The sequence below is a fragment of the Telopea speciosissima genome, chromosome 11 (assembly GCF_018873765.1).
Source record: "Telopea speciosissima isolate NSW1024214 ecotype Mountain lineage chromosome 11, Tspe_v1, whole genome shotgun sequence".
NCBI lineage: Eukaryota > Viridiplantae > Streptophyta > Magnoliopsida > Proteales > Proteaceae > Telopea > Telopea speciosissima.
In genome coordinates, this window is record NC_057926.1 from 49,971,679 (window position 1) to 49,993,782 (window position 22,104).

At 38.4% G+C, this 22,104-nt stretch overlaps 1 protein-coding gene across 1 annotated transcript; it reads right to left on the reverse strand.

Annotated features, from left to right (window-relative positions):
• Positions 1–1,347: 1,347 nt before the first annotated feature.
• LOC122646529 lies at positions 1,348–20,247 on the reverse strand. The gene is made up of 3 exons (XM_043840102.1): positions 19,890–20,247; positions 3,701–3,938; positions 1,348–1,683 (listed from the first exon to the last, which is right to left on the reverse strand). The coding sequence occupies exons 1-3, from the start codon at positions 20,238–20,240 to the stop codon at positions 1,532–1,534; spliced, it is 741 nt and encodes a 246-aa protein (XP_043696037.1). The 5' UTR covers positions 20,241–20,247; the 3' UTR covers positions 1,348–1,531.
• Between the last annotated feature and the right edge of the window lie 1,857 nt (positions 20,248–22,104).

The window sequence follows — 22,104 nt, forward strand, 5'->3', positions numbered from 1 at the left end:
AGAATAGATTCTCTATATTTCTTTGGGAAGGGTGGTGGTGGTGGCATAGGAGTGGTGAGAGTGTGAGACCATTAGGAGCTGAAATCAATTGGAATATAAATTCTGAAATACCTAAGGAAGACCAACCCAAAATACCCAATGTACACAACTTTAATTTCTAGGATGGCCCCATGTCGGTCCATGTCCAAAATTGGATTATTAGGCCAGTAAAAGATGGGCCAAAACAATCCCACACCAGTTCATTTTTAGAGTCCCAGCCTCATCCGCTAATAGAGAAGGGCCAAAATGTGGAGATGGGGTGTGCGAGAAGGGGGGGCTACGATTTAGCATATGTAATGGATTTTAACGATTGGGTCACTTTTATTTAAAAAATCTCCAAATCCTGGCTTAATAAAGGTGGGGGAAAAAGCCCTGCACAAAGGGCTTAAGGGCACTGTGTGTACCTGAGAATCAGATGGCTAGAGGCTCCTCCAAATTATACATATTTGTTTCATCTTCGTCCAGGACCTGGGTTGTGGAGAAGGAACACCAGCTTGCCCTCATCTGGAAGTATTGCAAATCTCTCATCCGAACTTTAAGAACAATTGTTTAAGGGAAGGATCGGGTCAGGACCGGGTGCAAAAAGATCGGTCAGGGAATGGAAGAGGTGGAAGAAGAGTAATCGAGGCAGGAGGAGATCTTGGGAGTTCAGAGTTAAAAACAAACATTTTGAACCTTATTTCTCATTAAGATTGTCTGCCAAGATATAAATATGAAGCATAAGGTAAAGGATGCCTAATAAAGAACCTGTGGAAAGGTGCAACCCTTCAATCTTCTAAAACATTGAATGCCTTGTGAAGGTAGAATCACTGCATGGCACTTTGACTGGAGTCCTCATCTTCATCCAGGCATTGCCCAAACTTTTTTTGCACCACTAACATAAACAAAACTTATATGATGGACAAGCTCCGTAGATCAGTACAAACGATGGTTGAGCTTGGTCACACACTTCGACGGTTCAACTATAGTTCACCACAATTTCCACAGTCCATCATTGATAGTTGATACAGTTCTTGATTTTGTATACCTGCCAGAATTCAAACATCTTCTAAGGTGAACAAGGCATCAAAGATCTCTTCAATAGTGTATTGTAACCCTTGAGCATGGTCACCCACCAACTGATAATCCCTTGTAGCTTAGGAATAGAATATAGATTCCAAGTTCACCGGGTACAGAATCAAAAGTATTAAGAAGGGCTGCAATAGTGAGCAGCCGGCTGTCAGGACAAGTCTCAGAAAAGACCCAGCAGTAATAACATTGCCATCAGCAGTCTGTTGAAGTAGAACCACCACAGTTTATTTATAGAATTTACCACACCAGTTTCTTTATCTCTATCTTCTCCAAGTAAAGAGCAGATTGTCTCACTATGTATAACAATAATATACACAAAAAAAGGAAACTAACATGAAACAACAAAGCTATACCATCACTACCTTCAGAAGACTCGAGGTATATAGGACAACATACATACAACTCTTGCTAGAATTTTCCTTCAGTCAACCTTATGAGCTCCATGATGATGGCGAGCTCGTAGAGCAGCAGAATATGCTGAAACTGCTGACCCAGTCATAGTCAGTGAATGTTTGGCAAGGCCCATGCTTTTCTTTGTTGCCAACCACACAGTCCAGAAGAATCCAATCCAACCTGTACAAAATGCTAAAACTGAATTATTGGTTCCCTAATGTAACTAAATTAACAACTATCAAACAAGCAAACTAGTTGAAGTTTTTGCAAAATATCAACACATTATGCAGAATGAAGGCCTTTGCCAAGGGCTAGCAACTTTCAATTAATGTTAGATGGAACCTTCCAAATGGGTGGCCTGTCCATGTCAGACACTCCAGACTCCCATCTACTCCATGGATTCTGGGCAAAATGTCTGTATTTTGTTTCCTCTGTTTTTGTTTGTTCAGCATAACTGAACACCTAGCATACTCTACGAACAACATTTTCTACCACAGAAAGTTTCGAGGGAAATATGTTCATTTACATTACCTGCCTTTACAGGTATGTAAATGATATGATTCAGAAGATATATCAACATTTTAACCATATAGTCTCGTGCACTGGGTACGCCCCTTTAGTACTTATATTCCCAGAGGAGTCCCCAAATCAAATTTTACTGAGTCGGCCTCCAAAGATGTATTGGATTCCAACTCCCATGTCTATGTCCTTGCAGCATGCTTTCTAGTTTCTACTGGATGTACAATTATCCAAGTCAGCTGCACTCCAATGATTAGGATGTCATTGTCACAGAGCTGGTCCAGCTTTTAATTGTTCAAATTGAATAAATGGCCCAGGAAATCAAACTTGAAAATCTGGATTGTCGTCAGAGAGCTGATCTAGCCTTTGATTGCTTACGGTAAATAAAAGGCCCAGGACTCAAAAGTTGAAAGCCTGGCCCACCAGGTAGCTATTCCTTCGGAGCACAAAGTTTGGAAAAGAAGGCCAATTGAAAATGGCATTGTGAAATCAAAGGCCACCCCAGTATGCTGGGCCCATGCTACCATGATCTTGAGCCTTCTAGAAGGTGGATTATAAATGGAGATGTCACAATCCAGACAATAGCAAGGGACTGGGCCCATATGAAAACGGTCAATATATGGCTTAAGCAGACCATGACTCAGTCCAATCCCACCAATGGCATTGCAGGCCCGTATGGAAACTTGGGAAGACTTTGACAGCACAAATCATTAAATAAGGCAAGCTGCATAGTTGATTAGAGAACTAAATGAATGATAGCAATCATCCAATCAAACAATCTACCAGAAAACGCAGATGGGACCCACCCAATATATTCCTACAGCAGCAATATTGGACTATTGCAACAATCCATCTATAAAGGTTTCCCTATAATGCTCACTAGGTCCTAAATTGATCCCATGAATAGAAATTACTTTTTCTGCTTATCGAAAAGAAAATAATTTCAAGAGGCCATTTGCTCCATGGATGTAGGCAAGTTGCCAAACCACATTACAGCTTGTGTTTGTATATATATATATATATATATATATATCAAAAAGCGTCCCAGTGCATGAGACTCCTACCACTGTAGGGTCTGGGAGAGGCAAATGTACGCAGCTGTACCCCTGCTTTGCAGGAGAGGCTGTTTCCATATATATATATATATATAGTGCTCTTCTACAGTATAGGTATGCTACTCTAAGTAGACCTACCAACATTGTAGTGCTTGAAAGGCAAGGTGTGCATATGACTCTGTGGTTTTGTATGATTATGGGCTGTCTGTTTGAGAGGTTCTGCGATTGAACGCCAGCAATATCATCACCTGAGATTTGTGAGATAGAGGTATCAACTTTTTGGGTTCACTGATTCACCCCCCCCTCCTCCTCTCTCAGTGACCATCTCAGTCTAACATCGACTAGATTAAGGGAAGCTTTGCACAAGGAGAGGAAGCAACCTCTAGAGGATGTCTAGAGGATGTCTTTCCAGATGAGCATGTCATAATTTTGGGTATATTGGGGATTGGACCTATCTAATGACAGGTTGAGATAAAGCAGAGTTTATTGTTGTTGGACCTATCAAATGATAGCAAACAATATCTATGTTCTAATTAGACCACAATCTTCAGTTTTCTAATCACAAGAATGAATGGAATGTGTAAACAAAACCAAAAAGGCAGAACATGTAAACAAGAGAGAACCTGTAGCAATCAGAACAGCAATGATTGTTGAGACTGTTGCAGTGGCAATTGCAAAAGCAGCCACTGACAATGCTCCAATGTAAATTGCCGTCACACAGGTGAAGAAAATAGCTAAGAAGCCTCCTGCAGCTGCTAAAGAGATGAGAAGAGAGACAATAACTGCATTGGTAGTTGCTGCCAGAAAGAAAAGTATAAAAACCAGCAATCCTGTCAAGGACAGAAGAATGATGGTTCCAACCTGCAAATTATTAGAAAGAGATGTCAGAAGAATGGATTATGAAAACCGAAAACAGGAAAGAAAACACCACATAAAAATAACTGACTTTATAAAAGAGAAATCCAAATGTCAGGGTTTCACAGCTTTCCATCATAGATTTTCTTAGTTACGGAGTTCACTGAGTCTATCAGATAGATGGAGAAATATCAGTTGTTCCACAAGGACCCGAAAATATGGATTGACAAGCATGAAATTCAGACAATATAACTTAAAACTGCACTAAGAAATTGACAAGCATGAAATTCAGACAATATAACTTAAAACTGTACTAAGTAATTAAGTGGCAAATATGGGATGGAAACCGACATAGAAGCCCAAGAAGGTTCACGATCTCAAATTAAGTACAAGTAATACTTGAAGTTGTAGCTTAAATAATTGATAATTTCTTAGGAGCAGCAATTAGGTCAGCTGGGATCCTCAATGAAGGATTGAAATGCCCATAGTGAAATATGGTATCCACCAAGAGAAAATATGAAATGTGTACCTAGCATGCCCAACAATTATGAAAAGAAAGAAACCCAATTCATTTTTCTTTTATCATTTCCTCACCCCCTTATTCCTCTATTAGATTAATTGTTACCAATACTTGTTACCAGAGTTTGTCACTGCCTACTCTGAAATCCATTCAAAACCTGGGAAAAACAGCAGACCAATACATCGGCCATAACTGATTACTAGTAAGAAGTTCTCCAATTGTGACAACACCAATTGAGTGAGGGGAAATAAATAAATAAAGAGTAAATATTGCAAGGTCAGGCACTGCCAGGACCCTTTCTCGCAAATCATCCATTTCTGCCACATGGACTAGACATTTGGTCCTTTTCAATGTTGGATGGATAGGGAATCTCCTCAATGGGCCACATGTCAAATTGGGTGGCCTATCTCAACCACATCGCACATCTATGGGTTATTGATGGTTTTCATCTTGTTTTCCTAACAGCCTTTGTTATTTGGACAGACTTGAATATTTCAAACAAAGTTCAGAGTAGTAATCAGACATATGGTAATGTCAGGGACTAAAGATCAACCATGACTAGTGATGACCTGGACAACACATCCACAACTTCCAGCATCAACAGAAACTGTCTTGGAAGAAAAGCTGCCTCAGCTGGATCCAAGCCCCCATGAATAAATATAAATATACCAGGATTGTTAAAAAAACAAAAAGAAAAGAAAGAAGCGGAATAAAAAGGTTTCCCCCATTGACAACTGATTATTCATAGTGTCACAATAAACATCTCTGACGAAGACAATATGACCAATCAGATGCACGTGTGCTCATAGAAAAATTACCACCATTAAACTATGATAAAAAGAAGGGAAAAGGCTGGGCACGCCGGCAGGGTGCCCAGCATGTGTCATCCTCTTCTTCCCCCCTTTCGAAAAGACCCCTTTGCCATCCTGTGTCCAGCCCTGTGATTGGTGCATGCCGCTAGCTTACTGAAAACTGACGGCATACCCAACCTTCTCCCTAAAAGGAAAATAGTAGCATAATGTGATAATATTGCACTGAAAAAAAAAAAAATAAAGTATAGAGGATGGAAAACATGCTCAGTCATAAGATCTAGCTAAGAAAATCCACAAGACAGCATAGAAATTGCAGCAAACAACTGATAAAGCAGAACACATCCATCCTCCACAAAACTACCCCCCTCCAAATAGAATGTGAAATTGAGGAAATTATACTAGTGTCATTGAAAACAATACTATACCCCTGTTGATCATCTCTGTAGAGGCCAACTCACTCTGTGTTCGGGTCATCAATAAGTGGCTTGTTGTCTAAACTCCGATATGAGTTGTGTACATAAGATTCTTGTTCGATCTCATCCCTCTCAACTAACTCTTTAAATCTTTCCTTATAGAAAGAAAATCCCCCCCCCCCCCTTCACCACTAGGAATATGATTCTTCAACTACTTAGCATCTAGTTCCTACTCAGAGGTTAGTCAACTATTGAGTGTAGAGTGTTATTCCGCCGCATATCTCATAAAAGTGTTGTTCTAGGGATTACTTATCAACTTGTGTTTTCACTAGCTTGATCATATGTTGATTTCCTTAAGAGGTTGCGCTTGTTTTAACCCTAAGTCCTCCTATAATAGTTTGAATCCCCTAATGTTGCATGAGGTAAGATTTATGGATTAAAAGTTTATTTCTGGCACCCCTATTCCTCAACAGCTCCTACTCATATGCTACTAACTTAAATGAGAAAGAAATAAAATTACAAACATGTTCTTATAAGAATTGATATCCCCCCCCCCCCCCAACATACAAATTTTACATGTATATAGATCAAAATAACCTCACTAGATATTCCAACAATGAACTCCTAAAATCTAGCCACGACATTCTGGCATGCAAGGTAAATAAGAAGCTTTCAAACTGGACCCCATGAATACCTTTATCTAAATAAACTACTTACAAAATAAAATAATACCTGCCCTATACTTCTAACCATTGGGCCCCACAAACAAATTAAAAACTAGTCTATTTCTAATTTTTAAAAAGTATTCTATATTTTGGGCCCATGGTATTAGAATGCTCCCAATTAACAAATACAAATCCAAGACATTGATTTTGAAATCAAGCCAAATCAAACATAGCTGATCTTACCCCTGCAATAGACGTAGCTCTTGCATACGATTACAAAAGACTGTAAATAGGACACAAACTAAGCCTAAAACTCCTTTAGACAATAGTTTGCTATGAAGGTAGTCTACTGCTGCTAAAACTCTGAATAAAATAAGAAAGAAACAACTTAAACAAGGTTGGACTCATAGAGACCTAATCCAAACTAACTAAAACACTATAATAAAATTTAAAAATAAAGAAAGAGGACACTATCTTGACTGACTAATAAAGTAAATCCCATATTCTACTTCCTACCCATATTTTAGGCACATTAAAGTAGGCTATGACAGTGAAAATCCATTGGACCAAAGGCCCAACACAAGGCTTATTTCCCCTACAATAAGCCCATTTTATCTGATTTTTCTGCATCACATAGCTGGATAGGTGTCCAAATACAAAGAATCCCATGAAACTCCTGATCTAGCCAACTTATCAGCAGAGTTGATGGATTTTGTATAATGTTTCTTCTCTCTTTTTTTTTTTTTTTTGGGGGGGGGGGGGGGGTGGGGTTTCAAAATAAGTAGAAACTCTGTAATCTGTATTAATGCTTATTCAAAAGGATGCAACCTATGAAAGGATAACATACAACCAAAACAGAGACCTTAAATGGAGGATCCCGTATATGAAAATGTTGAAGTACTGTTCACGTGAACAGTGATTTGGTTGATATGTGTATCTTCTATTTTCCTAGTCCTAGTTGGAGTCCTAGTTTCTAATTATGTCAAGTCCTAATTCTACTGTGAGTTGTTAATCTTAGTTTCAGTTTGAGTTGTTAGTTCTAGTTCTTTTCCTATTGTAACTTGGAATCCTATCATGATTAGGAATTCCTAATCTGATTAGGAGTTCCCCTTTCTATTGTAATTTCCCATAATAGAGGGGCTTACCTATCAATTAAATAATTTAAGCATTACAATCAATTCTTCTTCCATCTTCTCTTCTCTCTCAAGTTACTGGTTACAGGTCCTAGGTTTTCTACATGGTATCAGAGCACTAACCAATTGCCGGTTTGAGAGTCGTTTTTAGTTTTCCGGTTTTGTATGAGTTTCATATACTGAAGATGAGTATTTGATGAAAATCAATCATTACCACTACTGTTTATGCTTTGCTGTTGTCTGTTACTCTATCGATTTCTAGTTGCTGCTATCATCGAAGATGGATTTTGTTTCGAAAGGTGGTTTCCGATAAGTCGAAAGGACAGCCCCCGAAGAACAAGGGGTTCTTCTACCGCCTTGCAATTTTCTAGACGAGGGAAGATTATTTGCTGTTGTGTCGAATCTGCTGGAAGATTTCTGGGTCTTTTCTACTGCTGCTACCGCTATCATTACTACTGGTTGATAAAAATCCTGTGGCTGCTATCTTGCGATTCCTCATACCAGAGGACGATACTCTATTTTTTTTGGGAGATTTTTCTTCCCATTGATTTCTGGTTTCCACCATGTTTGGCCAGCAGATCTGTTCCAACTATTGCGGCATCATTGCCCTCTATAAGAAAGGCACTCGACTGGTATTTGGGGTCCATCTGACCCCCTGATATTCTGTTTTTGACTCTCGACTGGTGTTTTTGGAAGATTTTCTCTGGTTTGATGCCCACTGCTGCTGTATTTGTTGCTGCTGTATGCTGCTGGTTTATGGTTTATGATCTCCCTGGTCTTCGGGTTGCTGCTATCTACTCAATCTACTGATAGATTGTATCTGCCCTAATCGATTTGCTGATTGCTACCTCAAGTCGATGCTTTTGCCGCTGTCGATTCTTCGAAGCCACCTCCTTTCCGCCTCTGACTGCTGCTGCTATGGTTCTGTTATTAACTGGATTGAAGGATTGGTCGATGGCTGCATCGATTCTGCCCAGATTTTTGAATCAGTTCTGTCCAGCAATTGGGAGATTGTAGATTGGAGTTTCTACTGGTTCTTCCTTTTTGAAGATCAATCAAGTCCCTTCTCTTCTCTCTCTAAGGCTACTACTGATGATCTGGTTTCAAGGGTTGATTCTTGTTGGCTTCGATTCCCTTGACACTTCCTACTTTGGTTACCGCCCCCAATCTTACTGCCGTGGTGTTCAAGCCTCTGTTCCAGCAAAGTGTTTGGGTTTGCCTTGGGTGTTATGTCGTGGAGAAGGGTACTTCAGCATAATGACAAGTATGCCCATTTTCATTATGAGTAGAGTCCTATTCACCCTCTTATGGTATTAGATTTACGTAGTTAACCACTAATCCTTTAGTTATTTGGTTTCCCCTTTACTGTTTGGTTAATTACAACTATGCCATCTTCACTTATCCTCCCTTGTCCTTATTTTACTTTTCATTCCTAGTTTACCCTTTTGCCTAGTTGGGTTTATAATTGGATTTCAATTTAATTGCAATTCTGCCATTCCCCAACTAATAAATGTTAATTCCCTTCATGTCCCCTTGCTTCATTATTTTCCAATAACCCCTTGACAATTCTGGTTATTTACGGAACTGCCATTACTTTTTAATACATTCCCCTATTACACTACCCAATTGACCTTTGAAAATTCTGGTTTATTACCAGTTTGCCCTTTAGCTTGGATTGTATTTAAAAGTGGATTTCCACCAAATTACAGCCATGCCATCCTTTTTTTTTTCCAACTCCATTCCCTTTCAATAATTCTAATTCCCTTCATATCCCATACCTTTGGTATTTACCCATAACATCTTTGGAAACTTCTGGTAAATTACAATTTTGTCATTCCTTCCTTTTTAATTACCCTTAGCACCTTTTGGAAAATTCTGGTATATTATGTTTTTGCCCTATCTCTTACATCATCTCTGTTATGTCCACGTGTACTACACGTGAGGGGGGGATTATGTACAATACACCTGCAGACATTGCAGAACACAGAACTTGCAGGAACATTGGTGCAAAACATAGAAGATCAGTTTTCTCTACTATTGCCATTGGGTATCCTTCGTTATTGGGTTGAGTTTGCCGTAAGGGGGAGATTGAAGTATTGAAATATTGAAGATATTTGGTTGTTGCCTATTTGAGGACTTTCGATTGGGTTGATACAGTTTTTTTCCACTGCCTGATTCAGTTTGTTTTCGCTACTTGCTGCTCTAGTTATTTCACTTCAAGATTTTATGTCACTATGACAATCTGAGATTCATCACTGGATAGCTATTGAAGATCGTTGAAAGCTGCTTTTTTTGGAAGACATTCCAGTCCCGGTTTACTGATCATGTCTGTCCAAGTTTTGAAGATCTATTTTTTCAAGTTCTTGAAGGTTTATTTGGGAGCTACATTCATCTGTCAAGCTGGATTCTGCTGCAACTTAGTTTCTTCTCATTTTGTTCAAGTTGGGCATTGATACCTTGTATGCGCCAACTTGAGGGAGAGTGTTTGCATTATTATGGAGTTTTTTTTTTTTTCCTTTTAGTTCAAGCTGGATCTTCTTTCTTTACTTATTTGTATAATCCAGCTTGAGGGGGAGTGTTGAAGTACTGTTCATGTGACACTGTTCACATGAACAGTGATTTGGTTGATATGTGTATCTTCTATTTTCCTAGTCCTAGTTGGAGTCCTAGTTTCTAATTATGTCAAGTCCTAATTCTACTGTGAGTTGTTTGTCTTAGTTTCAGTTTGAGTTGTTAGTTTTAGTTCTTTTCCTATTGTAACTTGGAATCCTATCATGATTAGGAATTCCTAATCTGATTAGGAGTTCCCCTTTCTATTGTAATTTCCCCTCTATTATAAATAGAGGGGCTTACCTATCAATTAAATAATTCAAGCATTACAATCAATTCTTCTTCCATCTTATCTTCTCTCTCAAGTTACTGGTTACAGGTCCTAGGTTTTCTACAAAAAACAATCACCGATCTATATTAAGTCAACCCATTACCCCACACATCATCTGTGTTCTCTCCCCTAAAATCTGGACTCCAAACATTTAGGAAACACCATCTTCTTTCTTTCATGACAACTATCCGTATTGACACCTTCTTAGCTTTGATGATTCTCGCATTTCACTCCCTCTAAATACACCAGCATACTGCAAAAGGGAACATCTTTCACACTATTCTGGTTCCTCTCACCAGAAGTGAATCATCAAAAGTACTGATTGTGATAAAATCCATCTAGCTCTAACAACAAAATCAACTCCATTCAGACAGCCTAGTTATAAATACGTCTAGATAATAGATGGTTCATTTCTTCCTCCCCTTGATCACACTATCTGCAATCCACTCCTTGGTCAAAAAGTCTGCAAACAGTCTGCAACCTCCACCCTCTTCTTATCAGGTTATCAATTATGAATATTTTCTCCAATGAGGCTGCCCACATGAAAAAGGCAACATGCAGAGGGATCCACCAGCTCAATATGATTATTCCACGGAGCTATTACTCAAAACTTCCCACTTTGATTACCACACAAACCCTCAAAATCTATTTTTCTTCAATTTTGGCCTACTCCTGCACTAGCATCAACTGTACTACTCTGACTAGCTACTGATCATTTAAGTTCTTTGTGAAATTGGATGCTTCATCCAACTGTGATCTCCATCTGATCTTTAACCGCAGCTTTCTAATTCCATACAATGACACATAAATCAGGGAACTGGTCCGTCAAATGACCCCTCCTCACACCAAAAGTAATACACAGCCTCACCGTCTTCCCATCCCCTAAAATAAATCTGACCCACTTCTTGAATTTTTTCAGGTATGTTGCGGATATCATTTTGTGCGCTAACACCATAACTCCCAATTAAGGATACAATGACTACCAGATACTTCTCCCTTGGAATCCCAAAAGCACTTTTTTATATCATTCAGCACTCAAAAACAGCAAAAGGATAACTAAAGCCTAGATACAACTAAAAATGCTAATAATATTAGCACAACTATTTCATTTCCTCCATCAATTAGTAGAAATGCTGCAACAAGCCAATCCAAATACAAGAACAAGGGTGTTCCACACTTTTTAACCAACAGTGAGGGTTGATGAATTTCCTACCTCCACAAGTTGGGCCAGGGGGAGGGGGAGGAGGGAAAGAATCTGTATGATGTGGTTGGCAAGTGAATAACCCCAAGGACCAACACAACCAACATACCCTATAACACAACCAACCATAACAACACTAGCACCAAGGGAACAAGCATCAACTTCAATCCTACCCTACACCCAATCCAACCCAACCTGAACCACTACAACACCAACAAGAACCCAGACCCCAACCCCACCCATTCCCCTATGTCAAATTATCAGGGTAAAGGCACAGTTCAACTCTTCAATCCCCTGGCACACAATGTTAAAAACTGCATCTTCCCACCAAATGGATAAATTGAGCCACAGGAGTCCCAGATTTCGGCATTGAAAAAGGGACAGCAAGCAAATTTATTGCTGTTGAAGTACTGTTCATGTGACACTGTTCACGTGAACAGTGATTTGGTTGATATGTGTATCTTCTATTTTCCTAGTCCTAATTGGAGTCCTAGTTTCTAATTATGTCAAGTCCTAATTCTACTGTGAGTTGTTAGTCTTAGTTTCAGTTGGAGTTGTTAGTTCTAATTCTTTTCCTATTGTAACTTGGAATCCTATCATGATTAGGAATTCCTAATCTGATTAGGAGTTCCCCTTTCTATTGTAATTTGAGATTATAAATACAAGCATTATGAGGGAGACTGATAAGTTCAACAGTTCTCTCCTCTTCCTCATCTTTTCTTCTCTCTCAAGTTACTGGTTATAGGTCCTAGGTTTTCTACATGGTATCAGAGCTATGAAAAAGAAGAAGAAAAAATTTGTAAGTTTAAGAAGAGAGAAGATCTCTGCAAGTCCTTTTTTTTTAAAAAAAAAAAGGTTTTCTTATCATATTACTGGTGTGCTTCGGTTGTTGAAGACTGCAGCTGAAACCCCTCGCGTGGGTTCTATTCTTCCGACAGCGCAAGATTTATTTTCTGCTGCTATTTGGTTTGTGCTCTGTGATGCAGTTATCGAAGGAGACTGGGATCCCTTCTTTGCTCTCGATTATTGCTGATATTGTTATCGATTGATCAATACTTGAATCGATTCCGCTGCTAATTTATTTGCTGATTTATTGCTCATGGGTTGAAGACTTGAAATCGATTTGCTGGTTTTCTGGTTGCTATTGATGTGCTGTTTTTCTGCTCAAATTCTGCCTGAAATTTGTTGGGAATTGATCAATGAAAATTGCTTGATCGAAGCTCAGCTAACCAGTGTCACTGCTGCTCTTGGTTTCAAACCAGATGCTGGAGATTTGTTTGAATTGATTTATTTCTCTTACAATCCACAAACAGTAAGCTGATTCTTGGAGTGGTGGTGATTCTTCTGCGTTGCTATAGTAAGATGTTGATATCTGCTGCTCCTTCGAATCTGATTTTGAATCTGGGTTTCAAATCTGGTGTGATTATCTATGTTTGCTGATCGAAGAGAGAAAACAACATCATGCCCCTTTTCTCCCCCACGGTGCTGCTTCTCTGTTCACTTTACCGTCTCAGGTTCTGAAGGTTGAAGACAACCACAAACGTGGTGTCTTTATTATTATGTTTTCTGAATCCCATTATTGCCCCCACTTTTGCCCTTACTTTTGCCTTCAATTACTTCATAGTCTTTACTTATTTTCCCTTCCAAGTCTGTTCCCCATTTATAAATCTAATTCCCTACATGACCCATTACTTTCTTATTTACCAAGGGACCCTTGCAAAATTCTGGTTATTTACGGAACTGCCATAACCATTTTAATACATTCTCCTATTTGACTACCCAATTGACCCTTGAAAATTCTGGTTTATTACCAGTTTGCCCTTTGGCTTGGATTGTATTTAAAAGTGGATTTCCACCAACTTACAGCCATGCCATCCTTTTTTTTCAACACCGTTCTCTTTCAATAATTCTAATTCCCTTCATATCCCATACCTTTGGTATTTACCCATAACACCTTTGGAAACTTCTAGTAAGTTACAATTTTGCCATTCCTTCATTTTTTCACACCCATAGCACCTTTGGAGAATTCTAGAAGTTTATACTTTTGCACTATCTTTGACATAATCTCTGTTATTTGTCCACGTGTATTACTACACGTGAGGGGGGGATTATGTACAATACACCTGCAGACATTACAGAAAGCAAAACTTGCAGGAACATTGGTGCAAAACATAGAAGATCAGTTTTCTCCACCATTGCCATTGGGTATCCTTCGTTATTGGGTTGAGTTTGCCGTAAGGGGGAGATTGAAGTATTGAAGAGTATTGAAGATATTTGGTTGTTGCCTACTTGAGGACTTTCAGTTGGGTTGATACAGTGTTTTTCCGTTGCCTAATTCAGCTCGTTTCCACTACTTGCTGCTCTAGTTATTTAACTTCTTATGTCATTATGACAATCTGAGATTCATCACTGGTTAGCTATTGAAGATCGTTAAAAGCTGCCTTTTTTTGGAAGAAATTCTAGTCCCGGTTTGCTGATCATGTCTGTCCAGGTTTTGAAGATCAATTATTTCAAGTTCTTGAAGGTTTATTTGGGAGCTACATTCATCTGTCAAGTTGGATTCTGCTGCAACTTAGTTTCTTCTCATTTTGTTCACGTTGGGCATTAATACCTTGTATGCGCCAACTTGAGGGGGAGTGTTTGCATTATTATGTTCTTTTCTTTTTTCCTTTTAGTTCAAGCTGGATCTTCTTTCTTTACTTATTTGTATAATCTAGCTTGAGGGGAAGTGTTGAAGTACTGTTTATGTGACACTGTTCATGTGAACAGTGATTTGGTTGATATGTGTATCTTCTATTTTCCTAGTCCTAGTTGGAGTCCTAGTTTCTAATTATGTCAAGTCCTAATTCTACTGTGAGTTGTTAGTCTTAGTTTCAGTTGGAGTTGTTAGTTCTAATTCTTTTCCTATTGTAACTTGGAATCCTATCATGATTAGGAATTCCTAATCTGATTAGGAGTTCCCCTTTCTATTGTAATTTGAGATTATAAATACAAGCATTATGAGGGAGACTGATAAGTTCAACAGTTCTCTCCTCTTCCTCATCTTTTCTTCTCTCTCAAGTTACTGGTTACAGGTCCTAGGTTTTCTACAATTGCCATTCTTTATTCATCTTTGCTTCTCTTACCTGTCAGGAAAGTCACGATTTCCCTTGGTATTTATTTGCAAACTGCTAGGATATAATTAATTTGGTCATAATTAGGCTTCCTGATTGTTCAGAAGAATCTTTAACAGATATCTCCATAATAGTATTAAGCATAGCATAATTTCCATGGCACCAAAGCAAGTCACAGTGGTGGAAAACCGCCATGATGAGGCCAACGTGCTCAAAAACAGAACCAAGTGTTATATTGCAGGCCATATTACATAAGTCAACTGTGGAATTAAAATATAACAGAGTATAAGAATCTCATCTATGGGATTATGATAGTCCTGGTTTTGTATCAGTCTTAGTGACTTCCATGTATGTTTTATCATTCTTATCTTGTACACATCAGTTACCTTCCTGTATAGCATCACCTCTATAAGAGAACTCAATAGCACAGTATATCCATTCAAGGATAACAAGTCGGGCAATGTTTACCCCAAACTCTATTGAGTCAGTTCTAGAAAAAAATTAATGAAGGAACATCAATAGATCAAATCAGGAATCCATGCCATCATTATGCCCTAATGGAGTCCCTCATTTTTAGGATCACCTTCTATAGAAACCATTAAATATAATTCTAATAGTCGTTCAATGGAGAAACAGGGTCCCTCATTTTTAGGAGAAATTTGAGAGACTGGGCTAGGAGCCTAGGACCTACTGTGTATTTATCTGGGATCAGCTGGCATAGGGAATACTATTACTACAAATTTCACACAGACCACAATTTTTTTGTGTGGGACTAGTGAATATGGCAGAATTAACATAGGGCATGGGAGGAAACTCATTAACCAATTTTGGGCAGATTAAGTGAAATACCAGCCACTCTTGGTGATAATCACAGTTACAGGAAGAGATTAAGACCTTGGCCTGCATCAAAAAGAAAATTCCAACAGTGACCATCATAAAAAAATGTGGCAGGCAATTTAAACACAAGGATCTGTTGTCTGGCTCAGCCGATCCTAATGAAGTCTGTTATGTAACTTGCATTCTTGAAAGCTTAGCTCTGCTCTGTTCAAGTGATTCTGTCAAAGCCACAGAAGGGGCGGGCTGATGAATGAATGCAAATAGCACCATGAGAAGGATTATGATCGTTAGAATGCCACAACAAGATCTTAATCTTTCCCTTTCCTATATATATAGTAAAAAACTAACCCGCAAGCCCCACATTGAACTAGGCTTCAAGGCTTAGCCTCATTATGCACCTCTTTGTCATTTATACTTCCACTCTACAATTTCCTTATATAATGGAAAACATCCTCTTATATTTCCACTAGTCTCTCCTCAATAAACTTCTGTTTCTGTCAATTAAAAAAAAGAGACAAAGAAAAACTAATCAATATATGCATCAACACTAGACTTGCATGAAACTATAGTATAGGAAAAAGCTTCTCTTTGATAGCGGTCATAGGGGCGTTTAGAAAGGATCTGATTGTAGCAACGATCTGACTTCAAACCGTTGGAATAGGTTCGACAGTGGATCACAAGACCTTGGTGATCTCAACTATAAACGTCCATAATAAATATACTTACTCTCTGCTCTTAGTCTGAGCACCTTCTTCCTGTTAAAGAGAGGAAGGTGCTTTTCTTTCGTTTGGAAATCGGTCACTCTGCTCCCTTACTTACCTTACTGCTTTCCGATCCGAGCCTAAGCTTGCTTCATGAGCTGGTTTTCCTTCATAGGATCTCAATCAATATTTTCTTTTTCATTCCGCCCGACTGGAAAATGTCGTTCTTTTACCAATTATTGGAAAGAGTCTTTCTCCATGGCAAGCAAATCAAGTAGGATCAATTGGATACTCGTACAAATCAAGCTTCACAGCCCTCCCTGATAACCTTGCGGCTACAAATAGCTAGATTTGAAAGAGAATAGAGCCTGAAACTTTCCCCTCAAAGTTCTCCAAGGAACATATATACAACAACAACAACTCAGCCTTATCCCAACCATAGTTCAAGAACTTGCGAGATCTCGTTTTTTTGAGAAGTCGAGTGGAGTTGGTACACGAGTTTAAAAAATACACTTTCTCGGTCGAGATCTCGGGTAACTCAAGATCTCGACCAGAGATCTCGGGTCAACCCAGATCTCGACCCATCTACCTCTTTAAAAGTCACCTAACTCGATAAAACTCGACAGAACTCGATCGAGTTTTGTCCAAAGGCTGTTTTCTTCTCCATTTGAAGGCTGAGTCATTTTAGCTCTGGATTTGAAGTTGTAACTTGCAGGAGAGTTGATTCAGCTGCACATTTGAAGGATTCAGCTACACATCTTCAAGATTCATTTGCACATTGTACACTTTAAAATTTCTAATGCTTACTTAAGTTGTTTAGCTATTAATTGAATGTTTTGCTTGCTTTAATGCTTTCTATTACTAAATTATGTGTAGAGTAGGGTATTTTAGTACATCGTTACCTACCAACTTAGGGTCCGAAGTTAAACTCCTATTTGGACTTTGTTTTTGCAAAATCTGATAATGCCATTGTATTTAAATGGCCTAAAATAGGCTGAATACCAAGTTTCAGACCCAAACTAGGTCTAAAACCCTGAGGTTTTGAGTTGAAAAAAAAATGCTCCAACTCAACCGATATCTCGGTGTTTTACAGGGTCAAGTTGGGGTCGAGTTCCGAGTTTTAGTACCGTGATCCCAACTAAATGGGGTTGGCTACATGGATCCTCGCCCTCCAATCAGCTTTATTTGAGGTCATACTTGATACAAGGCCTATGCTATACATGTCTTTCCTCACCACTTCTCCTTAGGTCATTTTAGGTCTACTCTTGGCTCTTTTAATTCCTTCAATCTGAATCAAATCACTCCTCCATACTGGAGCATCCAAAGGGCTTCGTTGAAAATGACCATGCCACCTCAAACGTCTTTCTCGTAGCTTATCATGTATCGGAGCTACTCCCAAATCAGCTCTAACATGATCATTGCTTACTTTATACCCCTAGTTTTACCACTCATCCATCTGAACATCATCATCTCCAACACACCTGAGTTTATCTATATGATGCTTCTTAACTGCCCAACATTCCGCACCATACATCATAGCCGGTCATATGATTGACCTAAAAAATTCTCCTTAAAAGTTTTAAGAGAATACGTCTATCAGATGGATGCACCTCTCCACTTCATCCATCCAATTTTAATTCTCTGTGAAGCATCATCCTCTATGTCACCTTTATTTATGATTGAGCCCAGATACCTAAAATAATAACTTTGCATAATCTCCCCCATCAATTTTCACCACCTCATGATCCGTACTAGCGTAACTAAATTTACACACCATATACTCCATCTTTGTTCTACTTATCTTAAAACCTTTTGATTCCAAGGTTGATCTCCATAACTACAACTTGGCGTTAATCCCTGCTTTTGTCTCATCCACCAAAACAAATCATTAGCCAAAAAAAAAAAAACACCACAGAACCTCATCTTGAACGTCTTTGATAAATCATCCATGATAAGCACAAACAAATAAAGGCTTAAAGCTGATCCTTGATGTAGCCTAATTGTAAGTAGGAATTCATTACCTTGACCCCCCACACCATCATACATATCTTTAATTATGTCCACGTATTTACTTGAAACACTTTTCTTCTCTAGTACTTGCCAGATTAACTCTCTAGGGACCCAATGTAACAAGTTTGCCATGAAAGCATTATGGTGTATTTTCTGGTTAAATGTAAATACTAACAAGTCTGGCATGAAAACATTATGGTATATTTTCTGGTTAAATGTAAAAACTTGGAGCTGTGGTACTGGAAATTGAATGTAAGAGATGGGTAGGTGTGAGAACTGAGGGAGAAAAAGAAGAAGAGAGAAATAGAAAAAGCGAAATAAATGAAAATGATGACCTAACTTCTAAATTACTAAAGCAGACGAGAGTCCATTCCATCTTTTTCAAAGGCATAGCCTCTCTCTCTCTCTCTCCCTCTCCAACCCAATTCTATTTTCGGTACATATATTTGGTCTTCCTTGTCATATATGGTGCTGACATTCACCACTTCTCCACTCCAAGCAGTCACAGGTCCCAACTTTAAGTAACATAAATATTTGCAAATAACTTCAGCAATAAATATATTTTCTTTGGCCTTCCCTAGATTTCAATGAAACAAGGGTGATAGACCTAATGAACTCCAAATCCCAGATGACTTCAATGAGACCTCTGCTGCTACCAAATCCCAATGGAGGACAAATCCAACTGGTGGAAATGGAGGCAGATAAAATCGAGTCACTTCACCTCCCTGAAACATTCATGTAATGATCTCTCCCCCTCACCCCCCCCCCCCAAAAAAAAATTAAAAAATTAAAAAATTAAAAAAAAACCCAACACCATTTTCAGCACATATATTTGATCTTCCTTGTCATATATGGTGCTGACATTCATCATTTCTCCACCAAGATACATCAAAGCTCTGACATTCGGTTTTAGAGAAAATGGGAACCGTCTTATAGAGTGAAGAAACTAATGGAACTCCTATAGATAGACCTAAAGCTCATAACTGGCTCCATGTAGTTGGAAGTAAAGGGATGGGAAATGAAACTTCTATAACTATTATTAAAAATAATTTTATAACTAATTCAAAAAACTTACAAATATAGTAATTAAATTTTACGGAATTTCTCAGTCAGATTCAGTTAAAAAGTTTACTAGCCATATTGGTAAGATTTTAAGTCAGTTACTCAATCAAGAAACAAAAATTCCCATGTTCCTTTCTAAATCAATTTCATCCCCCTTCATTTTCTTTTACTTGTAACCACACAGAGCCACAATGTAATCTTCTGGTACAAACTCCGGATGTAGATAATCGATAGATCAGAAACATCTTAATCGGCAAGCAACTAACTTTAAAACCAACAAAGACAAGAATAACTCAAACTAACTGGAATACCTCCAACTTTCAACCTAAGGTTAGATCTTGTCTAGATATGCCAATAATGCAATGTACCAGACGCTACAGTACAGAACTAAAAATTGCCCATTTTGAATTGGACCATAAACTAGTCATTAATAAATTAGGATTTACAGCCATAGATTAAGATGTCCGATTGCAAATCAAATCAGATCTCCCACAAACTAATAATACAACAAAAGAATATACAATCAAAACTGCTGCATAGATCTCAAAAGGAAACAATAACAAGAAAATTTTAAAAGAACGCTAAACAGATCAAAGCTAAGTAACTCACAGAGACAACCAAGATAGCACGAAGAGGACTGCCTCGGCGAGTCCATTGTAGAAGATCCTGGCTGGAATTTTTGAAACCTTGACAAAGCAGAGGAGCATTGTGAGAGACGGAAGCTTTAATCCTCTCGAGCAAAGAAGAGGAAGCAGCGGAGCTGTTTGGATCAAGAAAGAAGATCTCTGCGAAAAAACGATGGAGAACACCGAACAGAGTCTCTTGCTCTCGTCGATTCTCAATCTTAACACTTTCTATCTCTAAAATCGGTAGACCTCTCCAATTCTTTTCCTCCTTATCAGACGGCGGCGCCTCTCCGTTAAGTGTCTCAGTACTCTCAGTTCCGTTTGTTTCCGCCATTTCTTCTTCTTCTTCTTCTTCTTCTTCTTCTTCTTCTGCACACTGATCACTCACCCTCCCTTCTCTCTCACTCTCTCTTTCCCCTGTGTGCTACTGAGGGAGTGGCCGGTGGTACTTGACGTTGGAAAACTCGGATTCGGAGTTGATGTTGCCACGACATGGAGGATTCCTGGCTAACGTGGCAATAGCGATCAGACACGTGTTTCTGTCGATCGACTAATTCCGTGAACACTCATAGTCTTTCTTAACTTTTAGTTTAAAGTCTTAATTAAGTTATCCTTATCGAAAAAATCAACATGGAGAAAATGTTTCATTGGAATAAAGGATGATAAGATAGAGTGCTGTATATAAGTAAAATAGAAAAGGGGTTTTGACAAATGCCCCCTAAAAATGCCTCCCTATAATTTTTTTAATTGTCAACTGTTTCTACTTTCAAAATTTTATAGCACTTTGGTCCCTATCGTTAATTTGCAATGTTAAATGTTAGTTTTAGGATATCTAATGATCAAAATACCCTTTTGATAAAAATCCACCAGAATTTAAAAATAAAATGATCAAAATGCCCTAATCTTCTCCCAATGGTTTACGATTTGAAACTGAAAATCAAACCCTAAAAACCATTTGGGAAAGATGAACCTTAAAATCAAACCTCCAAAATTGAAGTTGCAGTGAAGAAATTTGTGAATTAGGGCGTATCGATCGACATGGTCCTTTGTTCATGCTCATATTTGCAGCAAGGGCTATAAAAATCATCTTATTTTATATGAGCTTGACATATGCTACCATGTACAGTATGACGATATCTGGATGGGTTTTCATAATTTCGGTGGGATGCAATGCAGCTGCAAACCAGGTTAGTCAAATATTACTCTCTTTAAGCCATTAATAAGATTCATTAATGTTGTTATTTCTTAACTATTATATTATTATGGTGAAGGGATTAATAATGGGTGAGTTTTAAGATTTAAAGAAAACCAGTGTGAGGGTGAGCAACGAGCTTGGAGCTGGACCAAGATCGGCAGCATTCTCAGTGGTGATGGTTAATTTGTTATCTTTCGTAACAGCAATTATAGCCGCAGGTGTAGTGCTTGCACTTCGTCATGTTATAAGCTATGCCTTCACGGATGGCAAAACCGTCGCTGATACTGTCTCTGACCATTGTCCACTCCTATGCATTACTCTCATACTTAATGGTATCTAACCCGTCTTATCAGGTACCCTCTACCCACCGTGGGAAAATTATCGTTTCCATTTATTTATCATAAGAAGGAACAGAGAAGAGAGGAAGAGAAAGGACCATATCGATCAATACGCCCTAATCCACAAATTTCTTCACTGCAACTTTAATTTTGAAGGTTTGATTTTCAGTTTTGGAGGTTTGATTTTAGGGTTCATCTTCTCAAATGATTTAGGGTTTGATTTTCAGTTTCAAACCCTAAACCATTTGGAGAAGATTAGGGCATTTTGGTCATTTTATTTTTAAATTCTGGTGGATTTTTATCAAAAAGGCATTTTGATCATTAGATACCCTGAAACTAACATTTAACGTTGCAAATTAACGACAGGGACCAAAGTGCTACAAAGTTTTGAAAATAGGGGGAGTTTGCAATTAGAAAAGTTGTAGGGAGGCATTTGGACAAATGAGCATTTTCAGGGGGGCATTTGTCAAAAACCCAAAAAAATATTACCACCCTACCCCTTGTGAAATCAAATGTCATCCATGTATATGCCCCTATCAGCGCTCTCATTGGCCCATCCGCTGGTGTAGGGACTAAATGACCACTTACCCTAATTTGTATAATTTTTATGTGTGATATAACGAGGTTATACCTTAAAGTGTTCATAAACAAGGGATAGTATTGGG